At 38.1% G+C, this 21,400-nt stretch overlaps 1 protein-coding gene across 4 annotated transcripts in view; it reads left to right on the plus strand.

The window, feature by feature from the left end:
* SLF1 (SMC5-SMC6 complex localization factor 1) overlaps nucleotides 1-9,624 on the plus strand; it is a 43,404-nt gene extending 33,780 nt beyond the window's left edge. For all 4 annotated transcript variants that reach the window (XM_071581647.1, XM_071581649.1, XM_071581650.1 and 1 more), the window contains 6 exons: nucleotides 488-633; nucleotides 2,326-2,492; nucleotides 2,957-3,063; nucleotides 4,979-5,071; nucleotides 5,458-5,640; nucleotides 8,607-9,624. In XM_071581647.1, the coding sequence (XP_071437748.1) occupies nucleotides 488-633; nucleotides 2,326-2,492; nucleotides 2,957-3,063; nucleotides 4,979-5,071; nucleotides 5,458-5,640; nucleotides 8,607-9,103 (1,193 nt within the window). In that variant the 3' untranslated portion in view covers nucleotides 9,104-9,624. The remainder of the gene's footprint in view (nucleotides 1-487; nucleotides 634-2,325; nucleotides 2,493-2,956; nucleotides 3,064-4,978; nucleotides 5,072-5,457; nucleotides 5,641-8,606) is intronic.
* The last annotated feature ends 11,776 nt before the right edge of the window (nucleotides 9,625-21,400 follow it).

Raw genomic sequence — 21,400 nt, forward strand, 5'->3', positions numbered from 1 at the left:
TGATGCATCTGAATGGGATTGCAATTTGCCTACAGTCACTTTTAATGTTGAACTTGTAAGTCACCCTGCATTACTTGAAGACTTATTGTTTATGTGCTACAGATCTAATTTGAATTTGTGTCACTTAGAGATTTAAAAGGTGATCACTTGAATAACTTCACAAATAAGTAGTTTTATTGTCAAAATAAAGGAGTAACTTTATAAGATTATATTGAGAGCATTTTAAAAAATTTCACATAAGATTGATGCTTTGTCTTTTAAAACATGTTAAACATTCTCTTAGTAGCTGGTCATTATCTTATATGATGGATAAAATGTTTCTTAATGTGATTACTTTTAGTAATTCTTCTGGAGAATAGCTTCTGTGTCTGTAACAGGAGGAAAAAAATTCTGGAAAAGCTGTATTCCAGATAACTAGGTGTATAGATTTCTGTATTCTCATTCTGATACTCACTTTATATTTTTTGCCCCTATTGCTTTTATCCAGATTTTTCTATATGTGAATTAAAAATGTTTATTTGCGCCATACCATCCCTCTGGCTTCAAATGTTTGTTGCAGAAGCAATTTTAAAACAAATGTGTTTACAGAGGAATATAACTGTACCTTCAGAACCTCTTTCTCTTCAGAAAATAGTAAGTAACTCTTCTACTCATTAATAACCTATCACACTTCAGTATTTTATAAGTAAATGGATTCATGAAAGTCTTGAAGAACTTATTTTATTTGTGGTCTAAGGTCATTCTTGTTGCATGCATTGTCTTCCATGTGTTCCATTGCATATGAATATCTTTTTGCTTGAGATCTGGCTCCAGAACAATGATAAGATTTTTCTTACCAGAGAGTTTTTCACACCTAATTAATTTGTTTACATGCAGTTAACATGAATATGAAACAATGCAACAACGGTGAACACAATAAAAGTTTTTTAAAATAATCTCTGATATAAATAGTTTACTGCAATGTTACATTTGTAATAAAGGAAAATGCCAAATATTGTGTGATTTTCCTGGGCTACCTTTTCCTTCCGTTTTTTTTAAGAGGTAACAGTCGTATTCTGCTGTGTCTTTGCATTTGTTACATACAAGATTTTATGATTTTGAACCCCAATGTATTTCTATGAATTTCTCATCTTAAAAATTTTCCTACTTACAAACCTTTGCCTGCCTTCGAGTCACAATTTCAGATAGTTTGTGAGGAACTACATGATGAAAGCTGTGAAAGAAATTCTCAAAACCATGACTTCTGGCAGGTTGCAGACAAATCAGGACGATCACATGATAATGACGTGCCCTAACCTGGAGCCTCATTTCAGTAATCTTAGTACTAATGACTGAATAGAATATGGAATCCATAACTGTTTCTCTGTATCCTAAAACTCTACAGGTAGAGTCACAGAAAAATAAATTCACACTTTAATACATTTACCATGCATGAATTTTTGTGAATTTTACAGGAGTTTATTGTGAACAGAGGTCATTGTTTATTAATACAGTATTTTTAAATAGAGCTCAAACAAAAGATTCAGAATTTTAAAAATAAACCAACTATATATCTATTATTTAATGTATATTGCCAACATATGCACATTGCCTGCAGAATCTACAGTGATCTCAAATAATCTAAGTACTGTATACTAAGAGCCTTCCTTAATGCCTTTCTTCAGATACAATCATTGTGTTTTCAATAAATGAATCCCCTCAGTGGACTTCTTCCTATGGTCTTGTCAAACTGCAGAAACTTATATGAATTTTTAAATGAACTGTATAAGTAAGTTTGAAGGCCTGAGTTACTGGAAAGAAGCTAACTTTTCTAGAACAGCCAACATTATCCTATTATTGAGAGAGCACTAAGAGATCCCTGGCTGATTGTCTTTATTTGCCTAAAGATTTAATCCAGCCCCTCATCTTAGAAGAGATAAAGGAGGGGAGTATTTCTTTATCAAATTGCTCCCTGAGTTGGGAACAGAAAGTTTGTAAATTCTTTCATTAAATGCATAAAAATCAGTTAACTGTACTCCAGTCTTATGTCCAGATAAAGTGATCCAAATTTTCTCAGCTACCAGAAACCCAAGAGAGAGGTATAGAATTGCACACTTACTGGCTCAGACACAAGCCACTCACCTCTGAGGCCAGCATAAAAAGTGAATTGCAAGAATATCAAAAAGGATTCCTAAAGACACACCTTTAAACTATCTCTATGTACAATGACTTAGGGATCAGATTTATGAAAACTGATACAGCAAGCTGTGGGTCATAGATGACTGCTTTGCAGCAAAAGCAACAAAAGAAAATTACTTCATTTTAAAAATATTACTTTTGCAACAGGTCTGTTCCTATTCGCCTGCTTTAAGAGAGATAGCATTGCATGCAACAAAGATACACAAAGCAGAGAAAAGGAAAATAGGGCAACAGCCATTCCCTGAGTCTCAAAAGGCCTTACAGATGCTAAGCGGTGATAAGCAGAACCAAGTCAAAGTGCTGTCTGATGTACCGTAAGTAATACCTATAACAGGTTCTGACCTGACAAATTTCTTGAACTTTATATGACCTGTTTTGTTTTCTACAAATTGCTGCAACTGACAGAAAGCTCCATAGTAAACCTGTAACACCTCTGGGCTGGGACTTCCCCCATTTGCTTTGATAGTCAATTTCAGTGTATACGCAGATTGATGTAGTCAAATTTGCCCAATGTTAAATTTATGAGGGTACACAGAGAAGTTGAACTATTCATAGGTTTACATTTAAAGAAAGTTTAAATGTGGGCAATGCAATTTTATTACTCTTTTAAATAGTTACAATTAAATCACATAGAAATTATGTAATTAAGATATTTGAGAAATGACGCTGAAATGAGTAGATCTAAGTATGCAATATATACAAATTTAAAAGCGTTAAGTATATATACATTATCTTAAAATATGAAATAGGGATTTTAAACCTATCCCTCTCTTTTCAGAGACCGAACCTTTAGTAAGCTTAGAGGAAAAGCAGAAGTTCAGACTGCACACACCAAGGCAAATTGCTGTCTTCTGGCTGAAGAGATATACAAGAGAAATATTAAAGGTATTCTATATCTCTGATTAATTTTAAGAATTTTAAAATGGTTAGTATGAACAGTTTCAGGTTTAAAAACGTATCCCAGTGAATGCTGAACTAAAATGATGGCTTATGCCCAGTTTTCTTACAGTTTGTATTTCTTTTTAGCAATGTCTTTTTAAAATGTGGAGTTACATATGGTGCAATAAAGTTGCCTTCTTCATTACCCTCCTCCTCCCAAATAATAAATACAGTGTACAGCTTGTGTGAGCATATTCCAGTCTTTCCTGCCTTACTTTGCTAATCCACCTCAACCTGTGCTTGGTAGGATCAATGTCTTCTGATTTTAAAGTATAATTCAGTCTTCATCGCTCTGAGCCCTAGACATTTTGTGAACAAAGACTGAGGAGTATACTATGTTACATAGCTGTGTTAAGCATATGGACTGTTTTCTTCCAGGCATTCAGCCCAGACTATGAAAGGCATTTGGCTTTTGTCTTAGCTATGCTGGAACTCAAGTACCTAAGGAATAAAACAGCACTGTAGTAATTTGTTCAATTCCTACTTATTACACAAATTTAATAAATTCTACTTTGCATGAGCCTTTGCTTGAACAGAGTTACTGGCTGGAACTTCTTTTTGTCATCTTCATCATCAGAAATTTACCTACGACTATATCAATATGACACCCAAGAGAAGGCTCAGAAAAAGATCTGGCAAAAGCAAGCTGGGATTGTTCAAAAAAACAAAAAATTGTATCACAACACTGAAGGACAAAAGAAAACCTCATTCCCTTTTGTTATTTAAGAGAGCTTCAGTAACAGAGCCAATTTTTAAAATTGGTTCCCTTTCTTTTGTTTTTGCAAGTAAAATTGGTGTGAATTATTACATGCTGACTTCTACAAAGACAAGTGAGGTGAAGGACTGGGGGGGGGGAGCAACAAACCCTGCTTTGTTTCTATTCTTCTTCTGCCAAAATTGCAAGTAATGTCTTCTGTTGAAAGAATGAGTATGGAGTTGATAGATTTATGTAGTGAAGGTATTAATATAATGAAGTGTTCTATATAAGTCTTAATCACAAAGGCTGACAGATTTAGCCTGAGATATTTTGAATTTCTGAGATGTTTGGTGTGTCATCTTTCACCTGGCATCAGGATTTTCTTCTGGCTCTTCTTCAGATCTAATCAATTTTTGAAATCCAAAGAGCATTTAGAATGGGACTGAAGTTTTTATTAGGCAGAAACTAATGGTGTCTTTACATATAAGCATCAGCTCTCAGTTGCTTGTTGTTTTAATTTTTCACACTTATTTCAGCTTTACATGGTACTAGGGCTAGGGATTTTTTTCCAGATCATTTTCTTCTTATTATTACTATTATTATTTATTTCTTTTTCCCCCTCCTTCACTACTGTAGCCAAGTCAGACAGCCTATTAAGAAACAGCAAACCATCTGTTAACAGATTTGAAGTTCTGAATTATACTTAAGTGTGTCGAGGCATTCGTGCTTAGCCAGAAATATTCATTTGAATTAAGCTATAAATGCTGTGTAAAAAGAACCATACATTTTAATGTAGGTTCATGAATAAATTTAAGGGAGGGCAACTGCGCTCTGAAGTTTTATTGCTTCAAAACCTGGTATTTTTTGGTGTTCTGTGATCATTTGGTGCTTTTGTAGTGTGATTGAAGCTTTAAACCTTGAACCATAGGGGAGATAATTCTTGTGTTAAACCGCTTGCATTACAATTTTGTTGCTGGATCTTTGGTGGAACAGAAGCTCTGTGGGGGTTTTTTTTCTTAAAAGATGGTTAAAAAGGATAAAGAAAAATCTTACTTATTGAGTTTTCTGGTACATAGCCAGGTCTCCTAGTTCCAGGCACTTTGAGTATTTTCCTTAGTTGCTATCTTTTCTACTCTAGTGTAATATATTAATTTTTCATGATAGGAGAGACAGCCCTCCATAAAGCTTGCATAAGTAACAATGTGGAGAGACTGATTCAGCTTCTTGCTTTCCCTGGAACAGACATAAATGTTAAAGGTAAGTTATTTGTTTTCTCTAGAGAACTAAGAAATTAAGCCAGATAAAGAACTCTCTTAATATCTATTTGGTAATAAAGTTTGTATTTATACTATTGAGACTGTCTTTATTATTTTAAACAACACAAAATGAAGACTTTATAGCAAACATTGACATAAGATGAATTTATAAGTAGAGCGTGTTTTACTATCACCTTTTCTACTGATTTTTAAAAATGCTATTTACTTTTTTCAGATGTTTTTCATTGGAATTTCTTGTTTTGATATCATAGGCTGCCACTCTAGCCATCATGAACACTAAAAAGTAAAGTATTTTGCTGCCTAATTAATGTTAACATTTTAGTACTATTTCTGCTGTTTTAAAACTTCCCTTCATTTATAATGCAGACTATGCTGGCTGGACACCTTTGCATGAAGCCTGTAACCATGGCAGCATAATGTGTGTCAGTGAAATTTTGCGGCGTTGTCCAGAGGTAGACCTGCTCAGTCAAGTGGACGGCGTGACTCCTTTGCATGATGCACTATCAAATGGACACATAGAAATTGGCAAGCTGCTACTTCAGCATGGGGGTGAGTGCATTTGTGCTAAACTGGTGTAGAGAAATTACCTATATGACGTTCATGATGTTTTTCTTAATAGTTGTTTAAAATGCAGTGTTATTGGGGAACATGTATTTTAAAGCATTTTTAAGCCAAGCTGGTTTGGTTACAATAAAAATATTACTGTTTTCACAATTATCTTGGTCAGCTGATTATGAAGTTAACTGGGATTTTCCCAAATTTTTTCCAATATGTTGATGTTTTTATTCTGCATTTTACACCATATGCATTGTAACTATATTCTCTGTACTCATTAATGAAGCTGAAGATTGCCTAGCCAGCAAGCAAGGCTAAGGATTTTCTTTTGGTTTGATCAATTTTTACCACAGTGCCAAAATAGATCAGTAAATCTCTATATAAATCATATGTTTCAATATAAATTTGTTCAGCATTTATGAAAATTAATGTGATGGTCTTTGAAGAACACATTTAGCTTGGTAATTGGTTCAAGAAAGGAATCTATATTTTAATGATGATAACTGCTCTTTAGGGATAATAGTGGGAGGGATGCCTTAGTTTCTAAAAAAAGATACTTTGCCCCTTAGGCATGCCATGACAAATGTTTTAAACACATGATAAATGTTTTAAACTATTTTTTGTTCAGAGAGAGGGTATTCGTATCTTGTTTTGAAATATGTACTATATCAATGTATTTAACATAGCATATTTAAAAAACCCCAAAACCAAACCTCTGCAAAGAATGGTCTTGGGTATCAACTCTTCCTTCTTTAGTTAATTTACTGAAGTGAATGTTTTTTGATATCTGTACAATTGACCTACTCTATCAGCATAAACTGTATTTTATGTGCCAAGTCAATTTTTTCAATAAAAATCTTCTGTGTATAGTCTTGAGGAATAGGAGTGCACTGTGTTTAGATGGCCTATTAAATAAGGTAGAGAAACAAAATTTTATTTCAGTCTGTATTTACTGTCTTCTCCTGCCCCCTAAGGGCTGTGTCTGTTTATGTTGTGCAAGTACTGGATCATAATCAATACGTTCCTGTGCAGTTCTACCTCTGTGTTGGAGGAGCCTCAGTTCTGTGTCTCCCAGGTGTTTTATATATTTACTAAACCGTGTATCTAGCATGCCAAACCAATACCTGGGCTCAGTTCAATCAGTCTAAGTGATGCATCAGCCAATATTCTAGAAAGCCCAGCTCCTCAGCTGGAAGTGGCATTGCACTGGCAGATGTGCAGTTTTCCTAGGCTATTGTAAAGAATTGGTAGAGGATGGTCTTCTTGTTGATGCTTAGAGTTTTTTGATTTTTTAAATTTTTATAGATTTTAAAAGTAGCTACCGTGAATGTAGATTTTAATGCACCAGTATTTCTAGCAAAAGAAACCCCATACCGATATCCCCATATCAATCCCTCAAAATTCCATTAGCTATCTAATCTTCCTAAAATTCCATTAGCTATCTAATCTTCTTTTCAAGGTAGAAATGCATAAAAACATCTTAAGGCCTGCACCAGGAGACATAAACATAGGCAGAGTGAGCTCAAAGTCCAGAATGCTGGAAAGCCTCCAAGGACCTGACATGATACGAGGAAGACAAAGATGATGAAGGAGGGGTCCCAAACTCCCCCAGATTCAATTCCTGATGGGGTGTGCCAGGGGGTGGAATGGGGCAGAACTGGGGTGTGGCAGAATGAGGATTGGGTGGACATTATTATAAAAACCGTGGAACCAGTGTGTCAGGGCACGCATGTGGATATGCATTCCTGACGCCTGGGAGGCTCAGTAAAACTTCTGCTCTTTTATCTTATCTCCTACTAAAATTGGCCTGGAGGTTTTTCTCTGCAGTGTTTTAAGACAACATTGTCTTAGAGGAAGAGTTCTACTTGCACTTGCATTCATCAAGGTTTTCTGGAAACTGTAAGACTGTGTATATTCTTATCTTTGCCTTTGACACTCTGAGTTATGGCCTGATGAGCAACTGACAAGACTGTGATAGAAAACATCTTACCCAATTCAGTGTGGATTTACTTAGCTCAATAACTTAGGACACATCTATCTGAAAACTTACTCGGTTTTCTGTCTCTAAAAACCTTCAGCTTGCAGGAGATTTAATGATACTAAATAATCAGTAATGATACTACAGCTTAAATCAGAGCAAAGTTAAAATGTCTAGTATGGATATGTAAAGCGGGGATATGTAACTTTATGCAATAAAATGTATTTCTGAAGAAGTATTCAAGTTAAAGTGACATCATTACTTTAGCCTAGTAACCCAAATTTATATAAGTAGATTTCTGATGTGTTCATCATTGCAAAACACCTATAGTGTCTTAGCAACCATCATTTTTTCTTACTGATGCAGCCTGTCTTAAACGTATCAAGAAATGTGTAAGCTGTTTGAACATTTATTAGGTCCATTTATTAAACAGGAAATACCAAAAGAATGCAGTGTAGTCTGAAAAGTAAGCATCCCATTTACTTACTTCAATTCTATTTATTAGAGAAATTATGGGTTGCATTTCAGAAGTCTGTCAAGACCAAATTTTGAAACTCAGTTGTTGGGGAAGACTTGGATTCCTACTTCAATAGTTTACCTTGCTGCATATCCTAAGGCAAGATTGGCCACACCATCCAGAAAAGTAAAATAAAAACCATCACAGTAACATGCCTTAAATTTGAAGTGTCAGCAAAAAACCTCATATATAAAGTACTTAATACAATTTTGGTACAGTAGTAAGATTACCTTTTTCCATACGCTGTGTAAATTAAGACAATATGCTAAAGAAAACGTTACAAAGTGTCTTTCTGCATGTTCTAGATTGTATTGCAAATATATAATTCATCAGTTACATCAACATAATTAACCATGAAAAGGAACTTAAACAGACTCCCAGCTACTGGCAAAAAACATTCCAAAATCTTGCTTGTCTGCTAAATCGAATGTGCTGTTGTTAATAATGTTTATATTTTCTCTGCAGGACCAGTCCTTCTACAGCAGAGGAGCTCCAGTGGAAAATTGCCACTAGATTGTGTGGAGTCGATAGTAGTAAAGGAAGAACTTTTGAATCTTGTTCACCCAGATGAGAGTATTGAAAGCTTTTATGAGTGCACAGAACAAGAGTTTTGCAGTCAGCAGAGAGAACTGTGTTTGATTTTATTTAATAAGATGCTGCTGAATTTTTGTTCAGTTTATAATTTGTCTTCACCCTTGACTTTAACTCTCAAAGAGGTAGCTTGTTCAAATGTACTTCCATTGATGGCTTTTAGTAACTCTAAGACGAAAAATGCATTTTCTGAAGATTGGTTGGTAGATACATATTTTAGAGAGCTAGAAACTTTTCAAAAGCTACCGCAGTTTCTTCAAGAAGTATCTGCAAACATGCTTTTCTTCCCTGGAGAACAGATGAAAGCCTTGTTAGCAACTCTGCAAACTATGGTAGAAGCATATCAGCTCTTAAAACTTTTTAGCAGTTAACTTCCTACCAACCACATTGGCTGAATCTTGAGTGATAACCTTTGATAGGGACCTAACTTTTCTCCAACAACCAAAGAAGTACAAATTTCACAGTCCTACACAAGCCCCTACATGTTGGTATCTCCCATATTGTTAGTAGTTTCCTATGGCAGATCCTGAAAGTCGCATACACTGATTCAACACATTTTTTAGGCAAAATTTTTCCAGTACCAATGCCATCTAGTTGCCTGACACATCTGGATATCTGTGTTCTTCTTAGGAGAGTGCTATACCATTTACACATACACAACTTTGTATTTTCTATCTTGGAAGTCTTTGTTACCTGTCTCATGCCATAGATCACTTTGGTTTTCAGAGGTAATGACCCTAAATTTAAACTAAGTAGTTGATTGTTTCATTCCCTGAGAAAATCTTGTGCCTTCATATCTTAATATCCTTTAATAAAGCTAATGTTGTAAATATCTGTCATGAAATAAAAACAAATGGAGAAACAAATTCCTTACATCAGTTTTTGTTTTATTTCTCCTTATAAAAATTAAAATTATGTAGATTAATTATGTCTTGTAAAATTCAAAACAGAAGGCACTATATTTACAGAATCAATATACTAGCATTCCCTTGTCTTTGTTTGATAGAAACGGTAATACAAAGAGGTGTGGAAAATATCATCAGCACCATGTCACTTGTGGTCACATTCAGTGACCGACTTGAGAAGACTGGTCCAGACACCCAAGTGATTTACGAAGTTCCAGCAGGTATCACTTAGTAGAGCTTTAAAACAATCAAGTCATCATGCTGCTTCCCAGGACAATGATGTTTTGAAGGGCCGAATCCACCCTCAGCAAAACTTGAGGGTGTCCTTGGCTCTGCTCTAACTCATGTCTTAAAGGGATGTGTATAAAGTCAAGTACACTGGCAGTGTATAAAATGATCTGGTAACACTGCTTAGATTCCCTCACTGAAGATGCTAGTGAAAGCAGTGGCAGAAACCTAGTTATGTTGGCAGGGGAATTTACAGAGAACTTTATACAAGATAGTTTTAAGTATGTACTGGATGTTAGATTCTGATACTGTGGATCTCCTTAAAAATTTCACCCCATTTAATTTGAAACTTTTGTTTCCATTCTTTGAAGACATGCAAACTACACACAATAAATGCTCTAAATAAATCCTCTAGCCTAATTTAGGATTGTGTGCTACATATGCTATGATTACTTGAGAAAAAGAGAAATTCCCAGGATGTTCTTTAAAGGTATTGAGGCTTGCAAGGCAACTGAGCTACCTAACTGTGCTTATGGTGTAGCTGATGCAGAAGAGTTATGTGTTTTGGAGAGCCCTTATTGCTCATTTATACGGCAGAAGCTACTCTTCCTGCCTTGCTTTTTAGTACTGATCCAAACTAATTCCACGCTAGGATGTGGGAGGAGAAACAAAGGGAAGTCTATCCTTTTCACTTCCAAGGGAAGAGAAGGAAGTGATGCATTAGAGTAAAGATACCTGGGGGGGATTCAGTAGTAATTTTAAATTTAGTCTTCAAAAGGTAGGTATTAATTAGCAACCCATCTGATTCCAGTTCTTCTCTAAAAGCAATTTATAATATTAAAAAAAACAAACAAACAAAACAAAAAAAAACTAAAAGAGTGTGGATTAATAGGTGCTTCTGAAATTTGTGTTGCTTAACTGGAAGGAATAATTCCATTGATGGCAGCTGGCTTGCAGAACATTAAAATTTCCATTTAGACTTTCTGCAGTTGAGATACATGATCTCATAGCAATCCATGGAAGATGCTCACAACACTGAGTTGATCTTGGTATCAGACCCTCATTGCTGTTGTTCTGTGTTTATTAGTGACTCATCTGTGGATTTGTTTCTGTCTATGCATTTGTAATGTTACTCTAGTAAGAAAGCAACGCCAAAAACACCTTTGTCACATATGAGGTGGACAAATAAACAATATTTCCTGTTGGAGGACACAATGAAAGAAAAGCAATGTGTATACTTTGTAAAGAATGCCAGTCAGGTGAGTAACACTGGTCAGCAGCACAAGAATTGAGAGCAATAAATAGAAGGTAGAGCAGACTGGGATATGCAGTCAGGTATTTAGGTAGCATACAAAGGTCTTGGTCAAGGCTCAAAGTTTCCAAAATATTACATTAAGCCAAATTTCAGTGTTGTATTTTCTCTGTTATATATTCTTTTTTTTTCCATTACAAGATATGAAGCACATCAATTCATGTGCAAAAATCTTGGTGTTATTTGTAAGAAGTTTTGTGGAGTCTTTCTTGGTTTCGAAATGGTCGCACTGTCAAATAAATCACTACTGAGTGGTGGCTCAGAAGTTTTGTTGGTTTTTTTTGCTTTATGTAGTGGGAAAATTTAGCACATAGAATTTAAATATTACTGTAGTTTCAATAATCATTTAGATTTTTTTATAACAGAGGGCAGTTTCAAACCTCAGAGCCTGACCTCACTTTAAACTGTCTAATTCTAAATAGTCCTGAAGATGTTTCTGAAACATCTACAATCCTGACTGCTATTAAACAGCTGTATTGCAAAAGAGCAGCATCATAAATGCCCTGTGGAGGTTAGTATCGAACCACATCTGTCACGTGAAAGGGGGAAGAGACAGAAATGCAAAGATTTCTAGTCTCACCTGCATTAATATAAAAGCTGTAAGTGTCCTCAGAACAATCAAAGCTTTATGAACCCAGCACTGCCTGTCAAACACTGGACAGAACACAGGCTGGAAAGATTTTTGACCTTCCTGTGAGAACCACACTTACACCAGGGAGAACTTAATAGCAATAAGCGCCTCCAGAAAATCAGAGCCTTATGGTCCTAATGCTGCCTATCGACATGGATAGCACACAGGTTGGAAGGGTTTCTGACCTCTCATATGAGACCACACGTAATAGCAACAAAAGAACTTTCCCCACAACAGCTCCTGAAATAACATTTATTAATACAAGTATGTGACAATGACTTTATGGGTTACTTAGGCGGTGATATCATTTAGCTGCAGGATTGTATTTAATTGATGACAAAATACCCCCAAAGAAACCGGCACAAAACATATTTTACAGGCAACTCCAGCAGTATACCTATCCCAAGACTAACTTTACTAACAGAGGATTACTAAACAGAAACACAACAGTTCAACACCACATTTAAACCACTCAGTAACCCAAAAGAAAAGCAACAGGAAGAATATAGCTGCTTTCTCCTAGCACGTATACACCCAGTGAGCTGTAACAACTTATAATTAGTAAGGCACAGGAAAATAAAGTAAGAATTTGGTTGCTTACCCCTGCAATGTCCAATGGGGTGGGGGTAGGGGAGATGGTAGCTCATAGGTTGCCCTCCCAGAGATGGTGGAAGTTTTTCTCCCCAATTTTGCCTTATGCTCGGTCTCTCTTTATACTGTTTATTTTCTTTTAGGTGGTTTGTGTGACTAAAGTCAGTACTTTGGGGGTGATAGACAGATGCCTGAGGGGTGGCTTCTTGGGTCTCTGCAGGGTGCCACATGGTACAACAAAGAAAAGCTATGTTATTTCCATAACACTCTATTCTTTGGTAACACCATCAATCCTGTCAACATCCCTCCAGGGGGGCTGAGGCTGAGGCTATTCCCTCAACTCATCAAGACCTTATCAGGGCCATAATCCCACACATACCTCATCCCCCTGCTCTCGACAATTAATACTGTGCTCAGCTTTGGGTCCCTTATGACAAGAAGCATATTGAGGTATTAGAGCATGTTCAGAGAAGGACAACAGAACTGAGGAATTGTTAGGAGCACAACTTGTGTGAGGAACAGCTGGGGGATCTGTGGGTGTTTCCCTCTTTTTCCCTTTTCACTCTGTCTTGGACAGTTGGCATTTTGCCAGCTCAACCCAAGACAGCTGAAGAAAAGGAGGCTTATCACTCTACAACTACCTGAAAGGAAGGTGTAGACAGGTGGGGGTCGATCTCCCAAGTAACGAATGACAGGACAGGAAGAAACAGCCTCAAGTTGCACCAGGAGAGGTTTAGGTTGGATACTAGGAAAATTTTCCTCACAGAAAGGGTCATCAAGCCCTGGAACAAGCTGCCCAGCACAGTGGTAGAGTCATCATTCCTGAAAGGATTTAAAATATATGTAGATGTTGCATTTATGACATGGTTTAGTAGTGGGCTTGGCAGTGCTGGGTTAAGGATTGGACTTGACGTTCTTAAATGTTTTTCTCAACCTAAACTATTCTATGACCAACAGCCCCTTGGCCCACACATTCAAGCACCACACAGAGCCTTTTTGCCTTAGCATTGTGCCATGCTCCCATGTGGTCAAGAGTGCCCAGTAAATTCAAAGAGATCCATTTCCAGTTTATTTTCCAGTAAGGAGAGCCTTCATTGCATGGTCTTACATTTCATGCTCAGTGATTATTCACAAATGAATACAGTTTTAAATCTGTCAAATAGCTTCTTTTTAATCTGTTAAATGTATATAAAGTAATTACCATCACAAAACTATAATATATAAAGATCCTTAGAAATTCATAAATTTATCATCATATTGACCAGGATATGATATTATACCTTTCCAAGAAAAAATAACTTTGGAAAATATTAGTCTCTGCACTCACATTCAGATAAAGATAGAGAAATGTCTGACAGTTGATATAAGCATGGACACTCTGTGTCAGAGGACATGAGAGAAGCAGTTTATTGAAGTGTGTGCACATGCTTTATACCCGGGGTTGGGGACATTGACATATCCCGGGAATGCTCACAATCTGACCAATGAGTTTAAAACCTCAGGACATGGCACACACAATAGGGTAGTTTCTTCTCGGGCTTTTGCATGAACACCAGTTCCCAGCAAGACCCACGGTGTCTCTGTGGTGTCCATCCCACAGGAGGTTACCCCACTCCTACATACTCCCATTTTTATTAATTAATAACCAGGAATAACCGTAGAGAACAATACAACTTAGAACTTGAACCTTGAAACAACCTTGTTATGAGTGCCTGCTTAGTTGAGAACCTGTTTCAAACCTGCTTTCTTTAACCATTATTGAAACCTTTATTGAAACCTTTATTCACTCTAAACATTTACTGAAATTTTTATTAGAACTGAACCTTTCTTTATGAATGTTTTAACTCTGAGGGAACCAGGGTCTGTGACTTTTAGTTTCTGAGGGTTTCTTTGTGTAACGGGGGTATAACATATAGAACCCTTATTGAAGAACCCTTGTGTTAGTGGGGTAGAAATCATTTAGGAGACATTATTCAGTGAGCAGGGTATGATGAGTGTCCTAGTTTAAAGGAAAGAAAAATGTTTACCAAGACTAGAGGAGGGGAGTAGTCCTCAGTAACCACTTCGCCACTTATTAAATTTAAAAGAACTTTAAGTAGCAAACATATAGAAGAAGGATAACTGTTCTTAACTACTATATATAGATATAGATAGACATAGATATATAAACAGACCAGAGCAAACAACTCTCCCAGCACCCAAACAGCCCCAAAACAGTCATTTCCTCCTGGTGCAAATATATTTATGGACAGCAGGTGGCAGTGTCACACCTCGGCTGGCTGTGAGGTCTGTTCCCCAGTCTTCCAGGCAAAGTAGACACAAGTCAGGAAGAGGTGCCAGCCTTATGACTCATGTGGGGGCAGGATGGAACCTTTTCTTGGGGAAGAGCAGACTCTCTCCTTGTCCTTTGTTCAAAGAAGGAAACGTTGGAAGTTGAGGGGTGGTAGTAGTTTCCAGCAATCTCCTTGCAGCCAAAGTCAGTCCCCAGGAAAAGTCGGTAGTGTATCCTGAAGCAGCTGTGACCCTTCTCTCTCTCTCTCTCTCTGAAGCTCAGGGTACCTACAGATGGAGGGGGAAAGGGGGAAGAGCAGAGCCAGAAGGAGCTCCTTCCGAGATGCCAGCTCAGTAAACGGTGGCTTCTAGTCCCAGCAGCTGCCCAAAACGAAGTAAACTCAGCACTTCAGAAAACCTCAGAAACTCAGAGAAGCCTCTACCCCTCCCAGTTGCTGGGGGTCTGTTCCTCACCTTCCCCTCACCATTTAGTTGGAATCGAGAGTCATCAACCACACCTTTGTTCTCAGTCTTGGTCCTTCGAGTCCCAAAACCTTTGTGTCTGTAGGGAGACCCTCCCACCACCACCTTTTTTTTTTGTTTTGAACCTTTAACAATGAGGTAGGAAGATTGTATTTTCCTGTGTATCAATAAATTGAGGAGTTCACACTCTTGATACACATCTCACACGCTGGCACACATCTCATTCACCATGGCAGCTGCCTTTCTAATACACTCATGCAAACATTCTGAGAACTTTGGGGTTTGTATGTACTAATTGTACAGTAGTGGTTAGTGTCAGTCTTTAATTTTTTGCCTCTCTAGGGTCAGATATGTCATTTGTTATGTCTGGTGAGTGTCCCTCCTGTCTTGATGACAAGACAACCCCAACTAAGAATCTGTAACAACATAAACATATTTTTTCCCCAAGTTTAACCCAAAAATTTAACTTGCAAAAACATAAATATTCCAGTGGGTTAGAAGGAGACCCAGTCTCGCCCAGTTTTTTTGTTTTTAATTGCAGAAACCATACAAAACTATTCAAACCTGTAACAACACCCATAATAACAATCATATGCAACTGCTCTTACTAGAAAAGTAAGTAAGTTGAACTTGAAGCCCAAAACACTAATGAGAATACCTTCAAAACCTGCTGATGCAAAGACTTGTTGGAAAAAGTCTTTTGTTTACACCAGTCCACACACACTGGTTCAGCACGAGCCCTCTCTCATGGCACTGCCACTGTTGCCTAACCAGAGCCCAACCAGGCTGTTCTTTCTTGTTGGGGTTAATGGGGTTGACAGGGGTCTGACAATACCCTGACTCCTGAAGCAATCAGTCTTGAGTATTTTAAAGTGTAACCTTGAAATGTAAGAAAAAATCCCTGTTTCAGTCAATTTAGAAGACAGCTTTTTAAAAGGACAGAGCAAGAATTTATTGTAGCTGCACGTGCAGGGTGCATCACCTAGTAACAAGCTAGGGATCACACCCCTGAGAAGGAGGGTTGCTACATTTATACACTCCTAACCATGCCCCCTACCCTCCCCCGGGTATCTCGGCCCCTTCCTTCTTTGGTGTCTTCCCTTATAAGGTGAATTTCTTGCTGCGTCAGTTCTCCTAAATGGTCAACAGCTCCTCCTATCAAGGCCCTTCCCCAGCTGAGCCCTCCCTGGCAGCAGCCCCTGATTGGTTCTGCTAACTTACGGGCCCCCCATCAAGCCTAGCCTGTTTGACACCCTGCAAGGGAAAAAAACCCCAAACCACTATATCAGAAACTCTAATAACCCTGTGAAACCAGCAAGCTAAGTTATTGGCACTGCAGGTCCACAATTTTGAATACAGAAATCTCTAGTTTGGTTTAATTTTTTTTTTTTAACTTAGCTTTGCCTTCCCTCAATTTTTTACAGCACGATAGTTACATATCTTGGAAAAATATCCACTGGTTTTAAATAAAAGAGAAAGGTGATTTAGGTGCATTGGGAACTAAACAAAAATGAGAAGGTCTTTACATGACTTTAAACGAGGTTTGAAGGGGGAAGAGACGGCAACCAGGCTCTCAAGAGATAAGCCTAAGGGTGTAGAGCCTGAGTTGAGAGTAAAATCAAAGGCCCAGCTGAAGTGCATGTACACTAATGCACGCAGTATGGAAAACAAACAAGAGGAGCTGGAAGCCATAGTGCAACAGGAAAACTATGACATAGTTGCTGTCACAGAAACATGGTGGGATGACTCATACAACTGGAATGCTGCTATGGGGGGCTACAAGCTCTTCAGAAAGGACAGGCAGGGAAGGAGAGGTGGAGGGGTGGCTTTATATGTTAGAAAGTCTCTTGACTCTGTTGAAGTTGAGGTCAGCAGTGACAAGGTTGAGTGCCTGTGGGCCAGAATCAGGGTGAAGGCCAACAAGGCTGACATCCTTGTGGGTGTCTGTTACAGACCGCCCAACCAGAATGATGAAAAGGATGAATTATTCTACAAGCAGCTGGCAGATGTCTCAAAATCTCCAGCCCTTGTTCTTGTGGGTGACTTTAACCTGCCAGATATCTGCTGGGAGCTTAATACTGCAGAGAAGAGACAGTCAAGGAGGTTCCTTTAGTGTATAGAGGACAATTTCCTTCATCAACTGGCAAATGAGCCTACCAGAGGTAAGGCCCCGCTAGACCTACTGTTTACAAACAGAGAGGGATGTAGTGGTTGGAGGATGCCTGGGGTACAGCGACCATGAAATAATAGAATTTTCAATCCTCAGGGATGCAAGGAGAGCCATCAATAAGACCTCTACACTGGAATTCTGGAGGGCAAATTTTGGCCTACTCAAAAGAATAATTCAGAGTATACCCTGGGAAACAACCCTTGAGAACAAGGGGGTCCAGGAGGGATGGACATGTTTCAAGAAGGAAATTTTGGGTGCACAGGAACAGGCTAGACCAGTGTGCCAAAAGGCCAGCCGGAGGGGAAGACGGCCATCTTGGTTAAATAGGGAGATTCTGAAGGAAATCAGGGATAAAAAGAAAGTTTAGCAACTGTGGAAAAAAGGGCTGGCTACTTATGAAGAATTTACAAAGATAGCTAGGTTATGCAGGAAAAAAAGTACAATTTGAAGTTAATTTGGCTAATTCAGCTAGGGATAACAAAAAGTCCTTTTATAAATACATTAATAACAAAAGAAGAGCAAGGCAAACCTCCATTCTCTGTTGGACTTGGAGGGAAATATAGTTAACAAAGATGAGCAGAAGGCTGAGGTACTTAACACCTACTTTGCCTCAGTTTTTACCACTAAGACAGGTGGCCCTCAAGACAACTGACCTCTGGAGCTGGTAGACAAAGAGAGGGAGATGAATAGCCCCCTGAGTTCCAGGAGGAAATAGTGACTTACTGAGCCAGCTGGAACCTCACAAGTTTATGGGACCAGATGGGATCCATCCCAGGGTGATGAGGGAGCTGGCAGAAGAGCTTGCCAAACCACTCTTCATCATCTTCCAACAGTCCTGGCTCTCTGGGGAGGTCCCAGGCGATTGGAAGTTGGCGAATGTCACCCCAATCCACAAAAAGGGTTGCAAGGATGACCCTGGCAAGCACAGACCTGTCAGCCTGACCTTGGTGCCGGGCAGGGTTATAGAGCAGTTCATCCTGAGTGCAATCACACGGCACCTTCAGGATGGACAAGGGATTAGACCCAGCCAGCATGGGTTTAGGAGGGGCAGGTCCTGTCTGACCAACCTGATCTCTTTTTACGATCAGGTGACCCACCTGGTGGATGAGGGGAAGGCTGTGGATGTGGTCTATCTAGATTTCAGCAAGGTCTTTGACACTGTCTCCCACAATACACTCCTGGAAAAGATGGTAGACCATGGCTTGGACAAGCGTGCCCTCTGCTGGATTAGGAGCTGGCTGGAGGAGATTCAAGTCCTTTAACTGTAGCAGAGTAGAATGATAAACTCAGATATCTCAGAAGCCAGTAAACAACAGCAAGATGCATTTCTGTTGCAGAAACGGTTATACAACTTCCAGAAGATATTTCCTTCCTTTAAACTTAGATTTTAATTTTCTTTACTCTTTTTTAGTGCACTATCACAGGGAACGACTTCAAAATCATCACTACCGAGAGAATACGACAAAGTCTGAATGTGGAGTACCACCATGAGGCTCGACTAGATAACACTCACTGCAGGTGCAAGAGAAGCAGAGCTGGTGAAAGACAGGTATATATGACTGCTTGATGCAGCAGTGAGAAACCAAACATTGAACTTCAGAGGTAGGAGGTATGTAAGGGAAACTGAAGTGCTGACACAAAACCAGCAACTGAAGCTTTGTGACCATATCATCAAGGAGTTACATCTGCAAGAATGTGGAGTGGTAAAAAAATGCAGATAAGGAAAGGAAGCCCATCAAAAAAAAAAAAAAATCAAGAGAAAAAGCAGGGGAGGATGACAAGGTAAACAGTTTCCAATTAAGGTTTAATTGCTAGTATCAGTGGTGACCAGGAAATGAAGTGCTAGAGAATGGTCAGCTAGAGAATGATCAGCTAGAGAATGCAGGCCAAGGTAGAGACAAGGCAGGAGGGTCTTGTTGGTAGACTGTCTGCTCTCAGGGACCCCATTAGCCAGTAGACTATACAAAAGTTGCTTAATCACTTTCTCATTAATCCACTGTTGGTTTAATTGCAATAGAAAAAAAGTCTTGGGGGTTATTGAACTTGGATTTAAAATACTAAGTTAGAGTACACAGCTCTTCCAGTTAAAGCTCACTGCTATTATGAAAAACACATAGATGTTCCTTACTACAAAGAGAAAGAACTGTAAAAACAGGGTAAGCAACCTCTGTACTATGAGTTATCAGAAGAAATGTAACTAAAGCCTTTCAGATAATCAGCCTTGAGATCAGAAAGAGTTTCATGATCGTGTGATGCCTTATTATTTTGTGACTGTTTGTGAAAAGACAAGCCGCTTTAAGAAAAAAGCCTGGTAAATCTAACAGGAAATGGACTTCAGAGCCAATTTGCAAAAGGAAGGTATGTTGAAATATTTATGGCATAAAGCAGGACTGGTTCTCTACAGAAGCCACCCACACAAAGCAGAGTAGTGAAAACTGCAAATACTGAGAACTGGTTTACTCACAACCTATTTTAAATTGTGATTTTAAATTGTCTTGCTGTGGCATGAGAATTGTACTTAATCAACATGCATTCTTACCCTTGCCTCTGTGTGTTATATTTTCAATGAGATCAGTTTTGAGTCACTGAGATATTTAAAAGGAATTGACCAATTTTCATCTAACAGATGTTTTACTCTCCCTGCTCCCTCCTCCTGCATGCTATGGAGCTTAGAATACTGAGATGCTGCACACAGAAATATGATGTTTTCATTCACTTGCCTGTCACACCACTCATGGAAAACTGATAGCATAGGATTTAAAAGACAGAGGCTTCGTAATAGAAAAGAGTGATGCTTAAAAATGTGTTTAATGCAGGAAACATGCATAACTAACTCAGACATTACCATCAAAGTAGACATTTGAAATTGGGTGCACGAAAAGAAAAGACAAGGAAATCACATGAAGACTGGTGGGCAACATTGGGAAGGTACAAATCTGGCAGTGTACTGCAGAACGTTGCAAAACTGACAACAGGCAACAAACATTGACATACTGTTAAATCAAAAATTTGACTTTTTTAAATCAAAGTAGGCTGATCATTGATTCTGATTTCATCAATAGTATATTGGTCTTCAGGTATCATACAGTCAAAAGGTAGTTACACAAGCTTCAAAATGAAACTCTTTTGAAGTAATGATGTAACAAGAACTAGACTTTCTGCAGAACATTCATTTGATTGGCATTCTTTGAAACATACAAACAGAAAGATGAAACTGTCACATAAGAGCCTGGCTATAATCTAATCTGCAAAATAAATAAATCCAGAATGAACTTTTATGACCAATGCAGCTAACATACAATTCTTTAGACAAATACATATAAATGTGTCCCTGCAAAGCATTTCTAAATAGTCTTTTCAAAAGTATTGTTAGAGTAGTGCAATACAACATTTTCTGCAATTGCAACCAATGATAGGTAACCCAGAGAGGACCACAGCTCCCCTTGAGGATGCAGTCCTGCCACTCTTCCTTGGGCAAAAATCCCCTTTAATGTCACCAGGAGCTACAATGAGGAGCTATGCACAGGTAATTCCTCAGGAATGAATCTCTGTTCACTACGTGGGGAGCTGAGTGTGGAAGTCTGCATGCAGTTACCAGAATATATCCCCAAGTACTCATTATGCAGTGGCCACTAAAACATTTGAAATGTAAATATTTGTCATCTATGTTCCACGTAATTTACAAGTTAATGCAGTTTTCATGCAGTAGGTAATTGATTATACTAGAAGAACTGACATTATTAGCTAAGAAAATAAAACCAGTATATCAGTTTTACCACAACATCATTTTTTTCCTCTACATTGCTTGCTAAGAGGTAATGTTATACCAGAAAGTGTATTAATATGATATCGTGATTTGAAAGAAAAACACTTTCCACAAGGTTTCCATATTCAAATAGTTACGTGTACAAAAAGTGTTCATAGCATGACACCCAAAGCAATATGGAGTTAGTGATAGTATTTCCATTACATCAAAACTATGAACTTCATTCACTAAACAGCGTACTACAAATGAAGATTACTGGTACACAGAGAAAAATCAGACAGGCAATCAGTTACAAACTGACAGTATTTTCA

The sequence above is a fragment of the Pithys albifrons genome, chromosome Z (assembly GCF_047495875.1).
Source record: "Pithys albifrons albifrons isolate INPA30051 chromosome Z, PitAlb_v1, whole genome shotgun sequence".
In the NCBI taxonomy this organism is placed as follows: domain Eukaryota; kingdom Metazoa; phylum Chordata; class Aves; order Passeriformes; family Thamnophilidae; genus Pithys; species Pithys albifrons.